Source organism: Crinia signifera, chromosome 8 (genome assembly GCF_055691185.1).
Source record: "Crinia signifera chromosome 8, ASM5569118v1, whole genome shotgun sequence".
Taxonomy (NCBI): Eukaryota; Metazoa; Chordata; class Amphibia; order Anura; family Myobatrachidae; genus Crinia; species Crinia signifera.
This window is the reverse complement of record NC_139224.1, coordinates 106,035,048-106,059,030: the sequence shown is the minus strand read 5'-3', so window position 1 is coordinate 106,059,030 and position 23,983 is coordinate 106,035,048. Positions and strand designations below refer to the sequence as shown.

General features: G+C 41.5%; 1 protein-coding gene across 2 annotated transcripts in view; it reads right to left on the bottom strand.

The window, feature by feature from the left end:
* Positions 1–23,983, bottom strand: part of OLFM3 (olfactomedin 3) — a 173,386-nt gene that overhangs the window by 35,171 nt on the left and 114,232 nt on the right. For both annotated transcript variants that reach the window (XM_083156923.1, XM_083156922.1), the window contains exon 2: positions 4,176–4,322. In XM_083156923.1, coding sequence (XP_083013049.1) covers positions 4,176–4,322 — 147 coding nt within the window. The remainder of the gene's footprint in view (positions 1–4,175; positions 4,323–23,983) is intronic.

Below are 23,983 nucleotides of genomic sequence, written 5' to 3'. Positions count from 1 at the left end.
TATGACATTGATAAGATAGCACATGCTTATAGGTTCATCAGAGTCCTTAACTAACAAAAACTCAAGAGTGGGGGAATAACTCTCCTAAATATGCCATCATGTTTTTTGCTAAATGAGTAGCCACATAACTCCAGAGCACCGATTGCCTGCACCTCTAATGGGAACACCAAGAGGCATTCAGTACATCCCTATGCATATCAGCAGATGGAAGAAGATGGAGATATCCACCCACTGCTGGTCAATCAGGAAATCAATTAACATGCCACCCATCGTCCAATTAATAATGAACTGGGAGCAAGGAAAGCCAGAAAGGTGATGAATAAAAAAATAAAACAAAATGAGCAAATCCATGCAACTAAGTAGGGCAAAATACCTATTTGATATTGGTTTATTTTTATACTGCCTCATGCAGCTTACCATATACTGTATATATAATAATAATTAAAAAAATAATAATAAGCTATATGGCATTCCGCAAAGAACAGATAATCTAGCTGCATCCTAAAATAGTTTGCATGAAAAAAATCAATTTCCTTTTTAATCCGGATTAATTTGTGTGCAAGTTTTGTTTTCTACTCCTGATCCATGAATGGTAGTTTGCTGGATTCAAACTGGTTCCCCCACATTTATACTCTCCAGAGAGAATATTTGTTACGGTGAATATTATTAGCACTTGATATTATCTTTTTATCTTTTCTCATTCATCTGCTGTAAATAATGTGATATTTTCCTAACCTATTCTCTAATTTACGAGATCAGACAAATTCCATTTTCATCACACTGCCTTTGCCACAGCTGAGCCAGGACTGATGGAAACACCTGAGCTGCAGGGAAGTTATTTATCCACTTTGTCCCTAGAGGATCTCATGTTTTTCTTTGGAATATTTCTAATTTATTATTGTTCAAGTATTAATTTAGGCATGGATATCCTTAAAACCTTGAGTATGATGGTGTAGTTTGGATAACTGCTAATAATACTAGAATGATTAATATTATTTAATGTATTTTGTGTATAAAAAATAACTACTTCTATATTCTGCAGGGCCAGTAACATGCCTATAGATGCAATCTGCTCGCTTTCCCAAGTATAGTCATACCAAATGATACCTACATCCAATGAGTTCAGACGTATGATTGAGCTGGCCTATAGAAACTTAGGACCTAATGCAACGATCGGAAGGGGATGATTTTGATCCCATTCCAAAGGTAGGGGGTTTGAGCAGGGTGGACAATTCAGTGTGGGGAGGGAGGGAAGGAGACGGAGAGGGGCTGGACCATGGGAATGCCCAGCGTTTTATGGGCGTCTGCATGAAAACGCTGGACATTCCCATGGGATCGCTGATGCCTCCCGGGGGCAGGTAGTTGACGTCACAGGATGTCAGTACCTGCCCCGCCTTTGGCGGACACCGAAGGAAGCAAAATCAGTTGAGACTGACTTTTATTTCCGAAGGCAGGAGAAATCATTCAATGGTCGGCAACCAAAGAATTATAAAGCTTGATAGCGGATGCATGCGAGGGGATGTGTTGGCGAACACATCCCCTCGCATTGTACTGAGGGGATTCGGGGGTGGGAGGGGGGGGCAGGCGTTTGGCGTGGCGGCATTTCAGCACTCGTCAGCAGCGATTATCACTGCTTAACGAGCCAACATGAATCACCCCCTGAGAGCATAACATGCTGGTGCGTCAAGAGATCATTGGCACACGCGATACTAGGAATATTGTTTCAAGAGCATGTTGGGTATTAGGGTGTAAACATTTTTTATGTTCTGTTTGTTAAAATAATTGCCACTGTCTTTCACTGCTCTGCCAGTCCCTCTGTAGCTCCATTACACTAATTGTTTATCAGCTGAGTATGAAGAATCTGTCTGCATTGAGCACAGACAGTGGTCACTACCATGTGGCAGAGATGTCTGCATACATGCAATATGAGAGCTTTTGCAAACTGATGGTTTAATTGGTTGATGGATTTTTGTTCAGCCCTTCCAGCATTACTTTTAAGCACTGAAAACTAAAGTTCATACCACTTGATTGTCACTGTAGTACTGTAGATCTAAAAATACAGCAATGCTTTCCCTGGAGTAGATTTAGAAAAATAAAATATATAAAAACTTCCTGTAAGATGAAATGAAAAGATTCATGCACACACACTAGCTTATTTCCTTATTTCTTTTATGACAGGAGCCTTAAGACATATTAAAATTAGAGATGTGCAAGCTCAGATTCCCCAGATCCGAGCCCGCACCAACGGTAGCAATTCGAGACCGGATCCGAGCGGCGCTCAGTGCTTCCGACTTCACTCGAATCCGGGCGCGTGGGAAAACGTCATTGCCGGTGCCAGATTCTCGCAAGATCCAGACCGCTATATAAATAGCGAGCGTCCAGCGCCATTTGTCACTCGTGAGTTAGGAGGGTTAGGAATAGGAGTGTGCTTAGTACTGTGCAAAGCTTTTTTTTTAGGTTAGGTAGGTTAGGGACTGGAGCTGTGTTTTTTTGCTTCTGGGATGACTGCCATTGCCTACTAGTGCCACTGTCTGCTCTGCTCTCTGGTGCTGTGTGCTCTGCACTGCCAGTGGCTGCCAGCCCAGTCAGTAGTACCTCTACCTGGCCACTTCAATCAGACATGTGTATATGTTGTTAAACTTATTAACCACTTGTATACCAGTCTGCTTGTGCATCTGCTGTATAATACCTCCCTGCTGGTGTATTTTTTTTTACAGCCTACTTCTGTCACTGCTGCTGGGAGTCAGTCCGCATCCCAGAGGGAAAGTCGTAAGACCGCTACATCTTTCACTAAGCAATTCACCTTTATATAACTAGTAAACATATTCTCTGCTGGTGCATCTACTGTACTGAGTCTGACATATAAATAAATATAAAAAAATTAACAGTGTACTGGTGCATCTACTAAATAAAACAAAAGTAGCGTGTTTTTCTATCTTTTGATCTACAACACATCCTAATAAAAACGTTGATGTGTGGGTGCCTTAGAGATCATTGTAATTTCAGGGTTATTTATTATCTACGGATTATCTGAAGCCACCTGAATAGCCCAGCTGTCATTGCCTTGAGGAGTTGTAATACGCTCTATATTCACCACGTGTTTGTGAGTGCATCTCATTAAATACATTTTTCCATTTCTTTAAGAAGTATTGCACCAATTGTTTTCTGTTTATCTCCAAACCTCTACTTTTGGTTGTTTGGGGACTCTTTCTTTCAGATCTGTAAAAGCCTCCCTTTTTGGGCCAGTGAAGTACCAGATACCCATGTATTAGGTTATGTACCCTGTTCCATCTTGATTGTATGGTTGATTTATGAAATTGGAGATAGTGCTAATGGGTGTTTAATAATATTCTTTGCACAATTTATGTATCTATAACATATTTCTATTTTTTTTGAGGGGGAGGGGTTGGAGAGAGAATTTTTATCTGGCACTGGGTGCCAAATATACTACAGAAGTTACGCCTTTGATTGCCACATCACAAAATGCCTGTTTTCTGTGTATAAAGGTGTAATCAAAATATGCAGACCAAGCTTCATAAAAAATCAGCGCGGTCAGTACCACTAAGCTGTATAATAAATCAGCGCAGTCAGTACCACTAAGCTTCATAATAAATCAGCGCAGTCAGTACCATTAAGTTGCATAATAAATCAGCACAGTCAGTACCATTAAGCTGCATAAGAAATCAACACAGTCAGTACCACTAAGCTGCATAATAAATCAGCGCAGTCAGTACCATTAAGTTGCATAATAAATCATCGCAGTCAGTACCACTACGCTGCATAACAAATCAGCGCAGTCAGTACCATTAAGTTACATAAAAAATCAGCGCAGTCAGTACCACTAAGCTGCATAATAAATCAGCGCAGTCAGTACCACTAAGCTGCATAATAAATCAGTGCAGTCAGTACCACTTAGCTTCATAATAAATCAGCGCAGTCAGTACCACTAAGCTGCATAATAAATCAGCGCAGTCAGTACCACTAAATATATAAAGGAAAAGGGAAATTTAAAGATACCTAAGACAGTTTGTGTGTATCTACTTTGGCACTACTCCTTAGACTCATTAGACTTATTACATGTCACTTGAGAATATTTTGCATTTAATGTTATGCATTGGACTATAATTGTTTTCAATGGCAAAACAATGGAGAAGCAAATAATGGGACTCACTGACCTTTTCTAAAAGTTGGCGAAGCTGTTTGCTTTTGGCATCTCGGGAGCACAGGTTCTGCTCCGGAGCCACCACGGTGCAGATACATCGGCCATCAGGGTCTTGAGCAGAGCTGTAAACCTGCCAACCTTCCCGAGGGCTTATTTGTGTCTGTAACAGGAGAAAGTTACACAATTAGAAAAATATGTCTTACTACAGTACATGCTTAAACATAGTTATGCAGGTTTTACAACTGTATGTAAATGATCCAGAACTGCGATATCGCTTCTCCTTATGCATTTCCAAAATCACAGAATTAGGCCCTCTGTGTATACAGTACAAGAGGTTAATGGGAATCAGTGGGTGATTAGAGCATACTACAAGTATAAATTGTCATTTAGAGCCAACACAAATTGAAGAGTGAACGGATAGTATAGTGGAGTTGTTAAAAAGTCTACAATAGTAATAGTGAAATAATAGGTCCACTGTTGTTATTTTCAATATGTTATACACAGATAGCAATAAAATAGTCATAAGCAGAAAATGGGATGACGCTACATGAAGCTTTTATTGATAGTACATTTCCATTTGGAATTTCTGTTCCAATTAGTAATAGAAGCTAGGAATCAAGAGATGTGTATAGCCTTGGAAGGCTTCTGTTGTAAGGTCAGCGAGAAAAGACTTATGTCAATAAAGAAGAATGGCATTGTTCTCTATATAGACTAAGAGAAATATGGTTATGCTTGGCAGTGGAAGTGAGTACAGTAGGTAAGGAGGCAAATGGTGATTTGGCCTAATTCAGATATATGACAATGGTTTTCTGAGTTGACCATAACCAAATTGATGCAAAGTTTTTGCTCGTTCTGCCTCTGACCCTACTCCTACTCAAAGCACCCATTACACAGCACACAGACCACAGGAGCAGCCATCAACATCCATCTCCCCTTACCCACAGAAATCCTCATTATCGTGCCCTATGCCAAGAAGAGCATTGGTGCCCCCATATATGAAATAGGGATCTTTCTGACAGTGTGTCTGCTCCTGCAGCTCCCTCAATCCATGACTGTGTTTTGTGGGGTGGGAGTGAGAGGTTGGACACTGTAGCTGCAGGGAGACAGTGTCACTGTCTCCATAAAGGCCAATAGGAGGATGAGCTGCTGATGTTGGTCATGTGCAGCAGCCATTGTACCGTAGCCATTTTTATGATCCCTGCTGCAATCACTTACTACTCAGAGACCAGCTCGTTAGCTCCCGCTGCTACCAGCTCCAATCTGAGGTGCCCGATCTGATAAATGTGGAGGGAAGTCCAGCAACAGAGCTGGACATGCACCACTATACACATTCCCCAATGCACCAACATGCAGACCGATACCTACCAATGCTCACTCTCATGAACACCAACATGCACTCCCATGCATGGTAACATGTTCTCCTACACATACAAACTTTTGTATATACAGTGGAGGTTAATCTGGTTGATTTGCAAGGCTGCGAATTCACAGCATTGTAAGTCCACCAAACCCTGCCCAGCAAAAGCCAGGCCACCCCCCCCCCTTCACAGAGTGTGTTCACACGCAGGGCCTGTGAATGGATGATTAACATAAACATCCATTTGCAGCCTGTGGGTGAACACCCACATAATTCAATGGTCGCCGTCCACGAATGATGTGGAACGTGGGCGGCAAATCTAAGTGACTCTCAGATCACTTAGATTTGCGTGCTCCATCAGCAGGTAGTGGGCAGGCAGCTGACATCCAGTGGTGTCAGCTGCCCGCCCCCGGCACTGACGTCACGGCCCAATTACCATGGGAACATCCAGCTTTTACATGAAAACGCCCATGAAACGCTGGGCATTCCCATGGGTGCGACTATCTGCCGCCAACAACCCCCCCCCCCCCCCGGGTTCGAGTTCGCCTTGGCCACACACACCCAGCACATGCGCGGAAATTACCCTGCACATGCGCATACACCCAACATTGGTCCCCGTGCAAATGTTCTAGCCCGTGTGAATGGACCAGAATAACCCCCAGTATGTATATAGAAATGACATAGTGTGGGGTCTGCATATGGGAATGAAAATCAGCCCCAAGCAACACAGCTTGAACTGGTTTTCATTGTTGACATGTAAACCACAATTGTGGGCTCCTTTAATCATAGTGGGAACCAGACCCAGCCTTTAAATATATAGATGGAACTATTGGCCTGATTCAGAGATGAACACAGTTTGTACAGCAGCTGTATCTTTGCAAAAGCAGTAGTACTGTAGGTGTGCAGCATCCTTGTGTGATCTGCTGCTTGTGTGAGCTGCTGCTAGTGTGATCTGCTGCTTGTGTGATCTGCTGCAGATAATTTGCTAAATGTATATTTCCATCTAAAAATCCCTTAATGGCATTCATTAAGTCTTTACATTGCTAAGGCACTGACCTTATATTTCTGCCCAGTAATCATATACTTATTTTCCTGTAGTTCAGGCTCCTGGTGTACCCAAATTAATAGGACAAGACTGTAAATGGTCCAAAAGAAACCTTGGCGTTGCTGTTACAGTAGGGCACAAAAATGAGTTTCCTGCTGTTGTTTTTATTTTGGAATTGCCCTCAATGCAGATATATGTGTGATAATGATAATTATGCGGTGCTGTAGAATATGTTTGTGCTTTATAAATAAAATATGATAATGATATTACATTTGAATTTTGCTGCTATTAAATCTGAAGTTTTACAACACAGTGCAAAGCTACCTAATTGATTTCCTATTGCATTTAAGTACAATAGCTACAATACTAATACCCCTTTCACACAAAATTTCCCGGGTTATTGCTAGCTTGACCCGGTGTTCAGGGACATTTGAAATGGGTGAACCGGGTAATTCGACCGGAGAGCTGTTTACAGCAATGGGAGAGCCAATATCTCCCAACCACTGTGTCCTGCGGTTAGTCTGAAGGATAGGGGACAGGATGCACAAAGCATCCACTGCTGTCTACCCAGCTTCGCAGACAGCAGCGGTGCCAGGCAAAAGGTAAATGGGTGCCGTGGGCATGAGTGCGGCATTCATTGCCCCCAGAGTGATGTAAGCGCCGTGGGGGTCCCGAATGAAAGACTTCCCAGTGCCTAGACATAATGTCATCTTCAAGCGCGGGCCTTCAAGGTGTGAATACTGCATCTTATATGAATTAGAATCATACAATATTTCAAATACTGGGTCTGACCCAGGTTTTTTTTTTTTTGTGTAAAAGCGGTAAAAACTTCTTAGATTAATCTTGATGTATATATGTAATTACATTTTGTATTATTTAATATGATTATGTATTTAAAAATGTTATACTACTATTGATATTTATTTACATTTTTTTTTCAATTGGAAACGTTATATTTATATATTTCAAAGTAAAGTGAGTTCACTAGGCTGAAAGACAGGAGGCTGGAATGATGGGGCAGAAGCCTAGAGAGACATGGGATATGAGGCTGGAGTGACTGGTGCTGTAGGCTGGAATGGTAGGTGGGCACAAAAAATTCCTAGTGTGCGCAAGCACACATGGCCAATAAAGTTGATTCTATTCTATTCTATTATGCCCAAGTTACATGGGATCAAAGGTTGGAAAGACAGGAGGCTGGAGACACAATGGACAAGAGGCCGGGGAAACATAATTGTGAACCGCTCAAGACACATTACTGTGTACCGTGACACAGTGGTTGAAAAATTCTGCTCTAATGGTTAGACAACCCAATGTGGTGACTGGCCACACCCCTAAACATTAGCCAATACCACTACATTCCCCAGGTGGGCCTTTCCTGCCTGAGTCCAACATTGGTAACCAATGAGACCAGAGAGGTGGAACTGAGAGTGACAGGGATCTTCTCATATAAGATTGTCTGGTATGGTGCCAAGGGACTGGAGAATGGCAGAAGTAGTAACAATATGGGAAAAAAAGATGACCCTTCAAACTTCAGACCAGTAAGCATAACTTCAATCTTGAGGGAATTATAAGAGATAAGATCCAGGATTTCATAGAGAAGCATAGCATAATCAGTAGTAACCAACAAACTAACCCTACAAGCTTTTACGAGAACCTATATATTGGGAATGCAGTAGACATACTGTATTCTACCTGGATTTTGCAAAGGCATTTTATACCATACCACAAAATAAATTAATTACTAAATTGGAGTTAATAATCTGTACCTGGGTGAGAAACTGGCTGCAGGACAAAGAACAGAGGCCCTTATTCTGATTGAGTCGGACCGATGCGTGTGTTCGGACAGCCGATGTTTGGTGTTTGCGCATGTGCAGAGGAATTTCTGCGCATGTGTGAACGCCTTGCATGTCCCAACACGGTGTGAATTCCGTTCAGAAAATGATCGATCGGACCATCCGAATAGGGGGTGGTGAGGAGCGTGAAGGGATGTTTTGGCTCATTACCATATGCGTACGCCCCGTGTTTCATGTGCGTTCCCATGAAACCGCTGGGCATACGTATGGTAATGCGGCCGTGACGCACGTATGGGAGGCGGACAACTGACATAGCCAGATGTCCGCTGCCCACCCATATCCCTGCTTTCATATGGAAAAATGTCAGAGTGGTCTGGAGCACTCGGTGCTGCCTGACCACTCAGGCCATCATTCGATGGTCGTCGACCATCGGAGGATGGGGGAGGTTTCCACAGATAAGGGAGGTGTTTGCATGAAACATCCACTTGTGGTCCGTTCGCTCTGCATTTTACCGCATTTGGCCGGTATGAGCGATCCGTACGGTAGACAGGGCTAAGAACACTCGGTGGCCATCCGAAAATACGCATCTGACCGGGTCAACTAGAATAAGGACCAGAGAGTGGTGGTAAATGGAGATTTTTACGGTTATATTCCAGTACTAAATGGGATACCACAGGGATAGGTTCTTGGGCCTCTTCTATTGAACTTATTCATCAATTATATAGAGGAGGCAATACTCAGAAACCTATCCATCTTTGCAGATAACACACAACTGAGTTGGGTGATTAATACAGATAAGGAGGTCTCCACATTACAGAAGGATTTAAATAAACTAGATAACTGGGTGAAAAAATGGCAATTTAGGTTCAGTGTGGACAAATGTAAGGTTAAGCATCTTGGGAGACATAACCAATCTGCTACATATAACTTAAATGGTGTAGAATTGGGTAAATCTGATTTGGAAAAGGACCTACAGTAGGAGTCCAAATTGACAACAAACTGGCGTGCAGTGCTCAGTGTCATGTAGCTGCCAATAAGGCCAACAAGATACTAGTGTGTATAAAAAGGGGCATGGAGGCTAGGGACATCAATGTAATCATACCACTGTACATGGCATTTGTTACACCTCATCTAGAATGTGGAGTACAATTCTGGGCACCACATTATAATAAAGACCTAACAGAATTGTACAACATGTACAAATATATTGAGGGCCAATACAACGATCTGTCAGGCAGTCTATTTACTCCAAAATCAGATACTAGGACACACACTTAGAATAGAGGAGAGAAGGTTTAGTACACTTAGAAGGAAGGGCTTTTTTATGGTCAGAGCAGTAAAATTATGGAACTCTCTTCCAGATGAGGTGGTGTCGGCAGATACAATAAATTCATTTAAATTAAGGTTAGACAAGTATTGGATAAAAACATTCAGGTATATAACTGGTAGCAAAAGTTGAACTTGATGGACGTAAGTCTTTTTCCACCCTAAACTGCTATATAACTACAGTATGTAGCAAGTCATTCACGCCTTTTGAGGTTCCCCAACATCCCTTCCTCTCTCCTACTTCAGAGAGATAGTACAGTGTTATGCACTGTAATGTCACACTGTGCACCCCTGATACACCTACAGAGCGAAATGTAATAGTGTGCGATTTTCTGACTTTTGTGATTCTTGGTAAAAAAAAAAAAGGCTGAATTTGCATGTATAGTGGAGACAGAGATCACAGGGTCTCCATCCCCACTATAGTGTAGTATAGCCTGCTCACTCGCCTGTCAGTGCGGCTGTCACTGCCGAGGGAACAGCGGGGAGAGACTGGACAGCGCTGTAAGTATGTGAGAGTGTGTACAGTGTAAAAGGGATGTCTATTAAAGTTATACTTACTGAGTGTGTGTATCGTTATTTACACATTCTTTTTACAGGTGAACTAGGAGACCCATATGAATGTCCTCCGGCTGTGGCATGAAATCGGTGGTTGTTGGAGCATGGTGCTGGTTCCAAAATACAGGGGACCCCCAGTTTTTCTGTCCCCTGTATTTTTGGAACCAAAACCGGTCCAAGAGCCCGGAACTGGTTTGGCTCATGAGGGGGGACGCCACGTAATTTAAAAAAAAAATTGTGACCAAAAACCGCACATTACCATTTGTAAAAATGTGCACATTTCTGTGATCAAAAATCACCAGAAATCACATGCGAATTCTGACTGTCTAAAAAATATCACCCTATTACATGTGCCACTTTTGGTAACAAAATCGCACATTTGACATGTGCCATATGGCGCAATTTTTTTTAGCTGCCTAAAAAAATCGCTCCATATTACATTTTGCCTATAGTGTGCACTTGGAGTGCATTGTGCATCACGTGGATATCAAATTCGTAGGCAGCAAGTGTGGCCTGACACTATTGCAGTGAGAATTTAGTACTATGCTATAATAATAATCATATGATTGGGGATTTCAGAACCTTTGAGCTGATGATATTATTAATAACAGTTTCTAATGATGATCCCAGGCTTACTCAAGAGACAACTCAGGATTGTTCAGACCACTTACTGCCTGATTGAATGATGGCTAATGAGGGTGTAGTTCTGTAGAGCTGTTCCGAGCATAGAGACAAGCAGACTAGACTACAGAGAAGATCAGACAGATGGTGGTCACAAGCTAAATGCTTTTCTTGTATTACAGGGAGTTATTCTGGTTGGTTTAAAACAGAAAATTCCTTCTTTAATGGACATAACCATGTGCACTGCAGGTAGGGCTGATGTAACATGTGCAGAGAGAGTTACATTTAGGTGAGGTGTGTTCAAACTGAAATCTAAATTGCAGTGTAATAATAAAGCAGCCAGTATTTACTCTGTACAGAAACAAAATAACTCACCCAAATGTAACTCTCTCTCTCTCTGCAAATGGTTTTGTCCATTAAAGAAGGAATTTGATTTTGCAAACCAACCAGAATAGCCCACACAGAGCAAAGCATTGACCACTACAACTGACAACTTGGACTAACCCACAGGGTTCAGAATTAGGATTTTAGTAAAGCCAGTCATGTGTGAGTTATTGTCTGGGGCACGTTCCGGACATTACCTAGGAGCCGGGACGCCTTGCCTCCTGCTCCCCACCTGGCGCCTGGCAACAGGAAGACACCGGGTGCGATGTTTCCTGATCACCGTCCAGCGCCTTGCAACAGGCAGACACTGTGCGCAATGTCTCCTGGTCCCCGCCTGGTGACTAGCAACAAGCTGAGGTTGGGTGCTGGGGGCAGCCAACGTGGATGCCAGGAGCAGGCAGCATTTCCCCTTGTCCAGGAGGTATCAGTTAGGTGCAGCTTGGCAGCTGCACTCAATTGGAAATTAGTTTGCTGATTGGCTAAATGGCCCTTTTATTCTCTGGCTGTGCACTCCCTAAACCACTGGTGACAGTTCCTGCTCTTGTTTGAACCTGTCAACTGTGGAGTGTTCGTGTGCTGGTGACCTTGCTGTTTGTCCAGATTGACTCAGCCTGCCATTATCCAGACCTCGGTGTAGAGATTCCATTCCATTATGTTTAATTGTTGCTTATAACACTGTATGCATTGTTGCATTTATTCTAATAACCTTCTCTTGTATTATTGATTATAACATCTTGTGCATTGTTGCACTGACCATTCTTAATGCATATTATAACATCCTGTGCATTGTTGCATTTCCATACCTTAGGGCCTGAGTACATCTCACTGTGTACAGTTCTCCTGCCCAGCCTCCGATAGCCACTTTGTCTTTCGGAAGACCTGGGGGCATCTGAGTACTGTGCTATAGGCGATCATTATAGTAGAAAATAATTTACTGACAATTCTGTCATATTAACAAACTAATGCTAATTCAAAGATTTGCTATAAAACATGCAGACTAAAGTTGACAGTTCAAATAGTAAATAGAAATATAACAACGTGTAATACATAGGCACAATGTAAATAAATTATGCAAATAAACCTTGCATTGATATTTTTTCTTCCTAGCTCTAATTATTCTGTTAATAAATGCTATGAACTTGTAATTCATTTTAGCATATGTTACAAGAGGATTCATCTGGGAATCGTCTTTTTCTTGTGGTTTTCTGCATATGTCAGTACAGAAGCCTCCCTTAGGCTACTCACTGGCTCCTCATGCTTCAAAGGGAGCAGCGGCTACACCACATCTTCACTAACCGTAAAGCACTAGGAAACATACAGTTACCAGTTCCATCTTACTCTGTCCCATAGCTCTTTGCTTCTCATACTGATGGAGAAACACTTGCAAATGATAGTATTCTGGAATTAAGACATGATTTAATTAAAAGCTGAGTTTATTGTTCATTTTTATTAGAATATATTTAGCCTTATAATACACACAAAATATTAATTGTACAAAATTACAAACAATGACTTCTGAAGTTGGAAATAATGATTTAATTGCATCAGTATCAATTTGTCAATTGTTTTGTACAGAGGTGCATTTGACATCATCATCTTCTTGACAGTAGCAACACCACACTACTCTGTGCTTTTAAAAGCCTCAATCTACATATTCCAAAATCCACATTGCATTGTTTCCTAGCTTACATCAACAACTTTATGAAGCAGTGTTAAGGGAGAAGTCTGATAATCTGATGAAGCCGCTGACCAGGAGAAAGGCGGGGAAACGCGTCATCATACGTCACTGCATACTTCCGCAAACAAGCAAAACCACGTGAGCCGGGGAGATCTTTGCCGGAGCAGGGAGTCCTAAAAAGGGCTGCACTATCGGGAAGACCAGCAGCTGGGGACCCGCTCCAGGCCAGCGAACTCTCACCCAAAAGTGGATTATAAATTGCTATCTACTGCCTGCACTCGATTGGAAGCCTAAGTATTATTTTACTCAATCTACATATGCTGCTATGCCTGAATGAATGAGCACTCGCAGTCTTTACAATATGGGAGCATCTGTGAAGGCAGCTCCATAACCAAGCCTGTCTGTGTGACTGACTAACACTCTTGCTATCTATATTAACATCAGTGTGCCTTAGTGAGATTCTGGGACTGATTAACCCTAAAGTGGATGAAAAGATATCAAGCCTCAGATCCACATCAAGCAATAGCCCAATTGGGTACTTATAGATTTATTCTTAAAGAACCATTGAATTTCAGTCACACCTATTGCAGCTTAGTGATAAAAGTTTTTCTTTTTAAATATTTTTATGGCCAGAAATTAATTGTTGTGCACATTTGATCGCTCTACCGGCCGGTGGTATTGCAAATTGTATTAGAAATGTTTCATTGTGTATTTTAAATAAATTTATACTTTTTTGGATACTAATTAGTGTGGTCCATTAGCGCCGTTTACCTTTGTGTATATGTTTTTGTCTTTTTTGAGGGCTGAGTACCCCTCATAAACGGAAGCTGGGACCATTACTAGTGCCCTGCGCTTGGTTATATCCTACTGGTTTCTTAAGGGAGAAGAAGTGAGCCAGAGGAAAAGTAACATCTATAATTTGCATAATATAAAATTATACAGAGCAGGTGATTGGTTGCCATTGGCCACTTCTCTTCTAAATCCCTTCTCCACCCATATCACGCAGAATCAGGGGGCAGATCATTGAAATACACAAATCAACTCACTCATCTCCTGAAATACGTAGTGCTGCGAATTCCATGGACTAAACACTAGATCTTATTGACTATAGGGGTTTCTGTCCACACTGACTTCAATAAATGGTACATATGAAAACACAGGTGATGACCCTAGTCAAACAAACTGTGAAATGTATAAACCCTTCAGTAGTAGTAGTAGTAGTAGTAGTACGTTTATTTATAAGGCGCCACAAAGTGTCCGCAGTGCCGTACATAGCAAACAAAAACAAATTACAAGGTAACGTACAGGGTGTGCTGATAAAATACAGCATAAATAGGGTATAGCTGGTAGAACTAAAATCAGCAACAGTTCCGAAGTAGGTGTAAAAATTGTCGAGGAGACTGAAGATGAAGTAGAGGAAGGGAAGAACAGGGCAGGAGCACTGGTGAGGTAAAGAGGTAGGGTGAGTACATGAGGAAGGAGGGCCCTAATCATAAGAGTAAACAGACTAAAAGGAGGTAGGTAGACGAAGAAAAATAAAATAGGATAAGTAGGAACGGAAGGGAATGGATGGAGGGGTAGGGTAGGCAGGATAGGAGGAGCAAAAGAGGTTAGGAGGAGGAGGGATAGACTACTCAGAAGAAGTGGGTTTTGAGGGAGCGCTTGAAGGAGGTAAGGGAATCAGAAAGCCTGATGGGTGGCGGGAGGTTGTTCCAGTGCAGGGGGGCAGCGCGAGAGAAGTCTTGGACAAGGGAGTGGGAGGCGGTGATTAGATGAGAGGTCAGTCGTTGGTCGGCAGCGGAGTGAAGAGGACGGGAGGGAGTGTGGATAGAAATCAGTGAAGAGAAGGAGTGGTGGAGGAGGAGAGAGCCTTGTAGGTGGTGGTGAGGAGTTTAAAGAGAACTCGGAAAGGAATGGGGTGCCAGTGAAGAGATAGACAGAGGGGGGAGGCGGAGGTAGAGCGGCGGGAGAGGAAGATGAGCCTACCAGCAGCGTTAAGAATGGATTGGAGAGGGGCGAGGCGGGCAAGAGGTAGCCCAGAGAGAAGGATGTTGCAGTAGTCAAGGCGGGAGATGACAAGAGAGTGAATGAGAATTTTGGTCGCGAGATGTTGCAGAGGTGAAAGCGGCAAGACTGTGAGAGAGCACGAATGTGGGGGGTGAAAGAGAGGGAGGAGTCAATGATGACACTGAGGCAGCGCGCTTGGTCGGTCGAGGTGATCTCGGTTTCACCAATGCTGATGGAGATAGTGGGAGAAGAGGGGATGTTCGGGGGATGGAAGATTAGAAGTTCAGTTTTAGCCATGTTTAGTTTCAGGAAGCGTTGGGTCATCCAGGCTGAGATGGCCCTGAGGCATTTGGAGACCTTGAACAGGCATGATGGTGATAGGTCAGGGGAGGAGAGATAGATTAGGGTATCATCAGCATAAAGGTGATAATGGAAGCCATAGGAGCTAATGAGGGTGCCCAGAGAGGTGGTGTAGAGGGAGAAGAGGAAAGGGCCAAGGACTGACCCTTGGGGAACACCAAATGGCTGCGGGGTAGTAGGAGAGGAGGAGCTTGGAGTGGAGACGGAGGAGGAGTGATCGGAGAGGTATGAGGTGAACCAGGAGAAGACCGTTCAGGCTAATGTATGTTCTACCATATGCAGACACAAGTTTAGAGATACAGTAGGTTGATGAGTTCCCCTTCTGTGACAGATTTAGAACATGTACAGTTTACAGTGCATTAACTTCTCTCCCTTTTCCTTTAGTAATTACAGTACCTGTCCACCCCTGTGTTCTAGGGGATGATACTTAAAACAGTGGAAATATTAAAGTGGATTTATAGATGTCTTGCCATAATAAAACCCATTTACCAGACACCCATGATGTAAATAGGTCCCTTGAATTACTAAAAACAGATGAAATGCAGGTTTAAATTTAAATAGCCACAGAATCCATGTAAATCATAGGTGTCCAGGATAAAAAGGATATTATTACGAGCATAACTAATAGTTTTTCATAGCAACAAATCAGCTTCTTCCATATCAGAGCATGGTTCCCTGTCTCCCTGTGTTGTATATGCCCCTATAATTATACAGTGATAAATAACCAAACAATCAGCCCCTGCCTCACATTTTTCACATGTGACATGACAGGTAAGAGCTGATTGGCTGGCTTTTTATCACTTTCCATTTTATCACTTTTGAAGCTAGTGCATCTGGCCCATAGTCTGTTGTAGACTGATGCTTGCATATGCATGTAAGACATACAGGTCAGCAAGGGAAAGGCATTTACAATATAATGATCATATTTATATTACAACATTAACTTTATTATACATGCATCTCTTACTGTTCTATAATTCAATTGTTACAAAGAGAAATATAGAAAATAAACAGTATTATCGTGTACTGTATGTAAGCAGTTTTCTGAGCAGCAGTAATAACGATTGGTGGTCCTGATTTAAGGAGGAGGAAATACATACATACTACATTGTCTTATGTACGTGGGGAACCTAACTATTCATAGTCAGGCACACAAGCCAAAGGCTCATATGAGAACTAGCATTGGTTCTCCTTTTTCTTAGGTGCTAGTGTACAATAGTAAGGCAAATATAATGCAATAGTGTTTCAGTTTAGTACAGGGGTGAGCAATAAGTGGCCATCCAGCTGTTGATGAACTACACATCCCTGCATGCCTTGCCTTCATTTTGGTGGGATGTATAGTTCATCAACAGCTGGAGGGCAGCCTATTGCCCACCCCTGGTTTAGTAGAATTGTACTTATAGACAATGTCCACATTGCACATACATAAACAAATAATGATAGCCATTTATATAAGAGCAACAATCTATGTTTATTTAATTCTAAATTATTTTGTAATCATCTTTCATAGAAGAAAGGACCATACAACTATTGTCACTTTTCTAGAGCCACCTAGGATGGAATAAAAATGTACCCTAACTGGGGCAAGAGTCACCCTGGACTGAATGAAAGCCACCTTGTACAGGATAAGGGAGCTACCCTAGATGGGGATGGATGAAGAACTCTGAACTAGAGACGAAACCTGTAGGAACTTTGACTCTACTAAATGGACATATAAACTTGTTTGTACGTTTGCTACCTACTGACCTATTAAAATAATTACACATACTGTACGTATGTGTGTATTTTCTATCTCTTTATGAGATGTGTCCCCATAGTGATATAATATACTGTATAATGGTCAGTGTGGTACCAAATTCTATATATTGTCAGATACTATTTTAAAGAAATATGCACAATGGTATTTTTTTGTTTTTCTGTTTTTATCTCCAGAGTTACACCATTCATTATGAGCCTGATAATGGTCTGAAGAAAAAAAAAAACAAGTTAAGCCATCCCTTGCTATATAATATCCCTATGTGTTTCAAAATTAATTTATTGCACTAATAGCACAAGGTGCTAAATTAAGAAGAATTGGAATCTGAATGGTTGCTATGGGCAACCTCCCATCTACAATAGAACTTCCATCTTAGTAATGAACCCCTGACAGTCCAGAGATAATAATCTGAAGTGATACGATTGCGGCTTGGCAATCAGATGACCCGCAGTTACAACTAACTATGGGCAAACCCAGCTTTCACACAATAAAGATTTCTATTTTTTTTCTCAGCAGGGAACTCCCTCTCATTGCCTTCAGGCTGAGCAGCTCCAATTTAAATTGATAAAATATATATTTTAAAGCAATTCTCATATAGGGGGGTATGCAATCTGGGATCACGGCTGTTGATCCCCGCCGACAGCCGTAATCCTGGCCTGTTTGCAGTCAAATCAACCGCATAACGACAGGCGGGATTCAATGTCCCGCCTGCCGATGGGCGCATAGGGGGCGTAGCCATGAAAACGACCGTGGATTGTCGATCTGCGGCCAGGATCACGATAATCCACGGCCTTTATCGGCAGAACAGGCCCGACAGCTTCTGAAGTCGGGCCCGTTCTGCCGTGATCCCGCATCAATGCTGTCTTTAATTGAATAGGGAGCCGCCGCTATTTCCCACGTCGGAAATAGAGGCTGCACATTGCGTAACCCCCTAAGCCCAATAAATAAAAACATGTCTCTGGTATTTTATTTCAAATATTTTTTTGATTTACTGTTCTTTTGGGATTGAATCTCTCAGACCCTTGTGTATTTGCACTCAGCACAGATCCACTTGGAACAGAATGGGTTCAATATACAGTATTTCTGGTGTGAAGTTTCCTGCATTTCTACAATCCCTCCTAGAATTCTTTACATCCTGAACATTCCTTTCAAGGCCAGTAGCCAGAAGCAAATTGTAGAAGTTGTCACTTATGTCGTAACAAATCTTTCACTCTGGTGCCACATTTTTTTTTTCTTACAAGTTCTTGCTTTTATGCAAGACAAAAAGTAATAACATCCAAGAAAATATCAGCTTCAGGGAACTTTTATAATTACATTTGAATAGTTGATAAAAATCATGTTTAAAGAGTTCAAAACTGAGAATTGATTTAACACTTCATATGTATTTTTCGGGTAACAATTGTATATTTAATAACTAATTAAATTGATCTTGATAATTAACATAGTGGTTATTGATAATGCTGACTAATTTTCCAATGATAATGCTGACTAATAAATGTAATAGTTATGGTTATCTGCTACCCGCCTCGCACCTCTCCAATCCATTCTTAACGCTGCTGCTAGGCTCATCTTCCTCTCCCGCCGCTCTACCTCCGCCTCCCCCCTCTGTTTATCTCTTCACTGGCTCCCCATTCCTTTCCGAGTTCTCTTTAAACTCCTCACCACCACCTACAAGGCTCTCTCCTCCTCCACAGCTCCCTACCTCTCTTCACTGATCTCTATCCACACTCCCTCCCGTCCTCTTCGCTCCATCGCTGACCGCCGACTGACCTCTCACCTAATCACCTCCTCCCACTCCCGTGTCCAAGATTTCTCTCGCGCTGCCCCCCTGCACTGGAACAACCTCCCGCCACCCATCAGGCTATCTGATTCCCTTACCTCCTTCAAGCGCTCCCTCAAAACCCACTTTTTTCGACTAGCCTATCCCTCCTCCTAACCTCTTTTGATCCTCCTATCCTGCCTCCGTTCCCCTCCGTTCCTACTTATCCTATTGTATTTTGTTCGTCCACCCACCTATTTTTAGTATGTTAACTCTTATGAGCAGGGCCCTCCTTCCTCACGTACTCACCCTACCTCATTACCTCACCTGTGCTTCTGTCCTGTTCTTCCCTTCCTCTACTTCATCTTCGGTCTCCTTGACTATTTTGACACCTACTTCTGAACTGATGCTGATTTTAGTTCTACCAGCTATACCCCTATTTATACTGTATCTTTCTACACACCCTGTACGTTACCTTGTAATTTGTTTTTTTTTTTTTTGCTATGTACGGCGCTGCGGACACTTTGTGGCGCCTTATAAATAAACGTACTACTACTACTACTAAGTGCCAGTCCCAATTTTGTTTTCTTGTGAACAATTAAAATATCAAGGTTTTAGCTATATATTTTTTGTGAAATAAGATGGAACAGATTTTGTCATCTGCATTTACAATAGATCCTAAACTATATCGAGTCCATGTCCCTCAGGCATTGTGAAACACCCATCTTGGTTAGCAATAACAAGTGTGCTCGCCCATTGGCCAAAATACCTAGTATATGATGTTTTTTATTACCGACTGGCATATGCCAATTAAGGAAAAAAGAAGGTGTAACATCTGGGTCACATGACTGCTTGCTACTCACATTCGTGCCATCAGTCAATGAATAACTGTTTGACAGTTTTATAGTCTTGGTAATAATTGTATATATTCTTCTTGCTCCGAATCAATCAGTGTTCAGACAAAGGAAAATGCTAAAGGTTATGAGAGTATTATTGTCTGATAGCATTTAACTTATCATGTACAAAGATAGGTAAACAGAGCAGAAACAGGAAAATCTTGATCCTGGAGGAACCAGATATGGCTCAGCATATTATTAATTATGAAAGCCAAATACAATATGACAAACATTTTTCTAATTCTCACCAGAAATCAGAGCTGGATTAAACCGTACGAAGAATCCTATGCAGTCAAAATATTGAGGGCCCCCTCGCAAACGATCATCTATATATATATATATAGTGTCTGTGAGTCTCTGTATCAATGCCATCTGCTGGCAGAGAGCATAACTACATTTCTTTCTCACACATGCACAAACACAGAAGGTAGCAGGCTAGCTTTCAAAGCTTTTGCTTCGAGCGGGGTTTACTAGTCTCCTAATATGACTCTGAAATTATCTCCGCATGTTGACCTTTTGTGCATGTCTATTATAGTCGCGTGTTGACATTTTTGTCCATGTCAACCTTTTCATGTGTCAACCAATTACCTGTCAACCAATAGTGGGTGACCTATTGACCGTAGACCTAGACAATGTTGACCATTCGACTGGATACCTATTAGCATTTTATTAGCAGAACATATGGGTTCAAAACTATAGCTTTTATAGTGTTCAAGTGTGAATGTGTAGGAACAGTAAACCTAATGTAACTTTTATTTTACAAAATACATCTATACAGTAATATTGGTGATTGTTTATATTCTTAAATGAAAATCTAGAGGATTCTCCTGATAAAGGGTCTAATTTATGAAGCCTTGAAAAGAGCAATCTCATGTTCTCTTTTTAAAAAGAACTACAAGCTTTCCTTTTGCTTAACTGAATGGAACCATAGTCCCAAATCTTAGTTTTATCGCTGACAAGGATTTTTACTAAGATTTAGGACCATCTAGGAGCCCTCAGTCTTGCCAAAATTTGACTTTTAAAAGCATGCAATGGGTTGATAAGATATTAGACTAAATAAATGTATAGATAGTTCAGGCACTTGTGCCAAAATGCTTTTTTAAATGTATAATTAATTTAACTGAAGCAGAAACACTGACTATAAATGTGTAAGGCATAGACATGAATTAAGCATATCAAATGTTACAAGGGATAATCAACGAGACACAATATGATATAATCCAGCACATTTCAATGGCGATCCATTACATTACACAATGCTTTAAAATATTAGCATGAATGAAATGTAATTAAAGACAAAACGTTAAATAAAAGGGGTGTCGTGCTAAAACTGCGGGTTTAATACCATTGGGTCAAATTATTATGAATCTGGGATTGTGTTGATGTTGTCAAAGTTGCAATAAGACTTCCTGTCAAAAAAGGAGGAAGCCTTCTTCTCTTTATCAAACATTATCTCCACCCAGTCCAATCGTAACATAAAGTATGTTACTCCTTATATATAATTGAATGTTCATGGGAGTTGGATGTATGCATTCTGGTAAAAGTGTCTTTTTTGCCATAGCACTTATTGCAAGTAATAATTTCCTACAGCCCGGAGTAAGTCTCTGCCCCTTAGGAAAGATATCCAGAGTAGCCCACTCAGGGGTAAAAGATACAACGTTAACCAGCTGGGTCTTGCCAAAATGCTTTTGAAAGCAATTATTCAGCAATGTTGTCTGTTTTTTTTCATATTGAGCTGAATTTAGTTGTGGAGCGCTACAAACCTCCATTCATTTTTCTTAGTTACTGTACAGTATGTCCTTGTTATTACCTCTAATCTGACTATGTGATATAGCTGTACAGTATTTGCAGTATTCTTTATTAATTTTGAATACCAGTCTTAACAATCAATTTTTAGATACATTGGACATAATGGGGTTGATTCAGAAACTCATATAATGTATTTTTAGGCAGCCATGAAATCTATAAGGCCAATCTCAGGGTGTCAGTGTATATGCAATTGTAAACCCACAATGTATCATTACAAAGCCTTAAGGAGCACCACCAGTCAAAGGCAGATTTCATAATTTATTAAGACATGCCACTATATTGATCAGTAAATAAATTAAAGATCTACATGTGTAATTTCCTTATAGCTACTAGTCTGGTCTCAGCCCTAGAGCTGACATGAGTCAGAGTCAACCACCATTGCGTTAAGCTCCAAAGCATAAGAGGTTTACTAAGCCACAAATATATGGTTACTTATGACCAGATGTGGTATATAGTAGTTACAGCATCTATGCAGAAAAAACAAAAACGGAAACAGAACTCAGGACTAGAAGTGATGTTTTCTGTATGTTCTACCATTTCTCTAAATCCCAAAAAATGAAGGGAAGACTTAACCATTTGAATGTGAACCGCTCTGTGAGTGATGTTCAAAATACCCACAAAAAATGCCAGCGTTGCTAACATTTGTTAAATAAATTCCTGTGGGGAACAATGTTTACCCTCCTGTGTTGGCTATTGGGGGGGAGAGGGGGTGCCGCGACATTTGCTTTCTCTGAGTGCCATTTCTCGATGCTTCACCTCTGGTAGTAGATAACAAAAAGTATTATGTTTGGTTCTTTGCAGGTGTGCAGTATTGGTCTGCGCTTCTTTAGCAATTGCCAGTCTACTGATTTTTGTGGGTAGGGAGTGTCAACAGTCTCTGTTTTCCTAAGCAAAGGTATATCACCTCCAATTGGAGGTGTGATAAAATCAGACTCTCTCTTGGAGATTTCCTGACATTGTGGTAGGAACTTCGATGGTCAGCTTGTAAGACTCTTAGTAGGCTGGTGGTGTTGCAGGTGATCACTTATCACTAATGTAGCAGGAGGCACCTACTTATACCAGCCGCCTCCTTGTGCATTATTATAGAAGTATATCTGCTTCCAAGAAAGCAGCAGTTATAATGCCTTCAACCACATCTGAATCAGGCTCAATAGTCAAGAGGTACTGTTGTTTCTCAGCTAAAACACTGGAGTTGGGAAAAAATGTAATCTACAATATGTATATTTAACCATAGAATGATTGTTGGTGCCAGATGGCGAGGCTTGAGTATTTTAGAACTGATGATCTGTTAGAATGTTCATAGAAATATTGGGGGTTATTCAAGTTTGTTCGATCCTGCGTGCATTCGCACGCATTACCGATGCTGCATCAGGTCTCTGCGTATGTGCAGACGTATGGTGCATGCACCTACGGCAAGCTTTTGGTTCGCCGGGTGTACGTGCCCATGTCGGCGTGTGGGGGGCGGAGAAGGGTGGGGGGCGCCGGGGTGCCTCATTACATATTAGAATGCCCAGCGTTCCATGGGCATTCCCATGAGAACACTGGGTGTTCTCATGGTAATGAGGCCGTGACGCAGGAGCGGGGGGCAGCCAGATGACAACACCAGTTGCCAGCTGCCCGTTTTATGCTAAACATCCATTTACAGCCTGTGCGGGCGAACCCACACTGCGAGGGGGGAGGGGGGGTCTGGCGTTAATTCGCCGGGCGGGTTTGGTGGATTTGGAAGGCTGCAAATTCGCAGCCTTGCGAATCAACCAAAATAACCCCCATTGTCTATAATTTACAGATAATGGTCCACAAAATAAAAAGTATTGAGTACCAAAATGAGATTAGAGAACGACAAGACTGTCTCAAGCTCATAATAAGGAAATAGTAACTCATATAACTATATGTTACAACAGTGGTATGCAGAAGAATATCTATGAATCCACGGATGTCAAACCTTGAAGGGATGGGCTACAAAACATAATTCACTGGGTTCCACTACTATCAGCTAAGACTGAGGTTTCATTGGCTCACCAAGGGTACATTTTGGCTAAAATATACATTCTTCAATTGGCTACGTTCAACAGAATAGTGTGCTATGAAATTGGCTCCACAAATATAGCAATGAGTGCAATTTAGTGGCCTTGACAGTCACCAGATATCAATCCACTAGAGAACCTTTTGAATGCTGTCAAACAGAAAACACATTTGCAGCTAAAGCAACAGTGTGGATCTGTCCTGTCAACACGGAGTAAAATGTTTAAGTAACGTTTTCAACACTTTGGAAGTCTAGCCGATCTGAGGACAAAACTAGGTCCTTTCCTGAAGAAGAAGCTCTTACCTAATAAAGTGGCAGCTGAGTTTAAATATATCTCTAGGCATTTTGCTGTGCCACTCAACAGTTTGGTGCTGTGATTTATCAATCTTTTATTATGCAACATCTGCCTGTTTTCTAACCCATTTATCAAGTCCTATTTAAGGGTCTGTTGT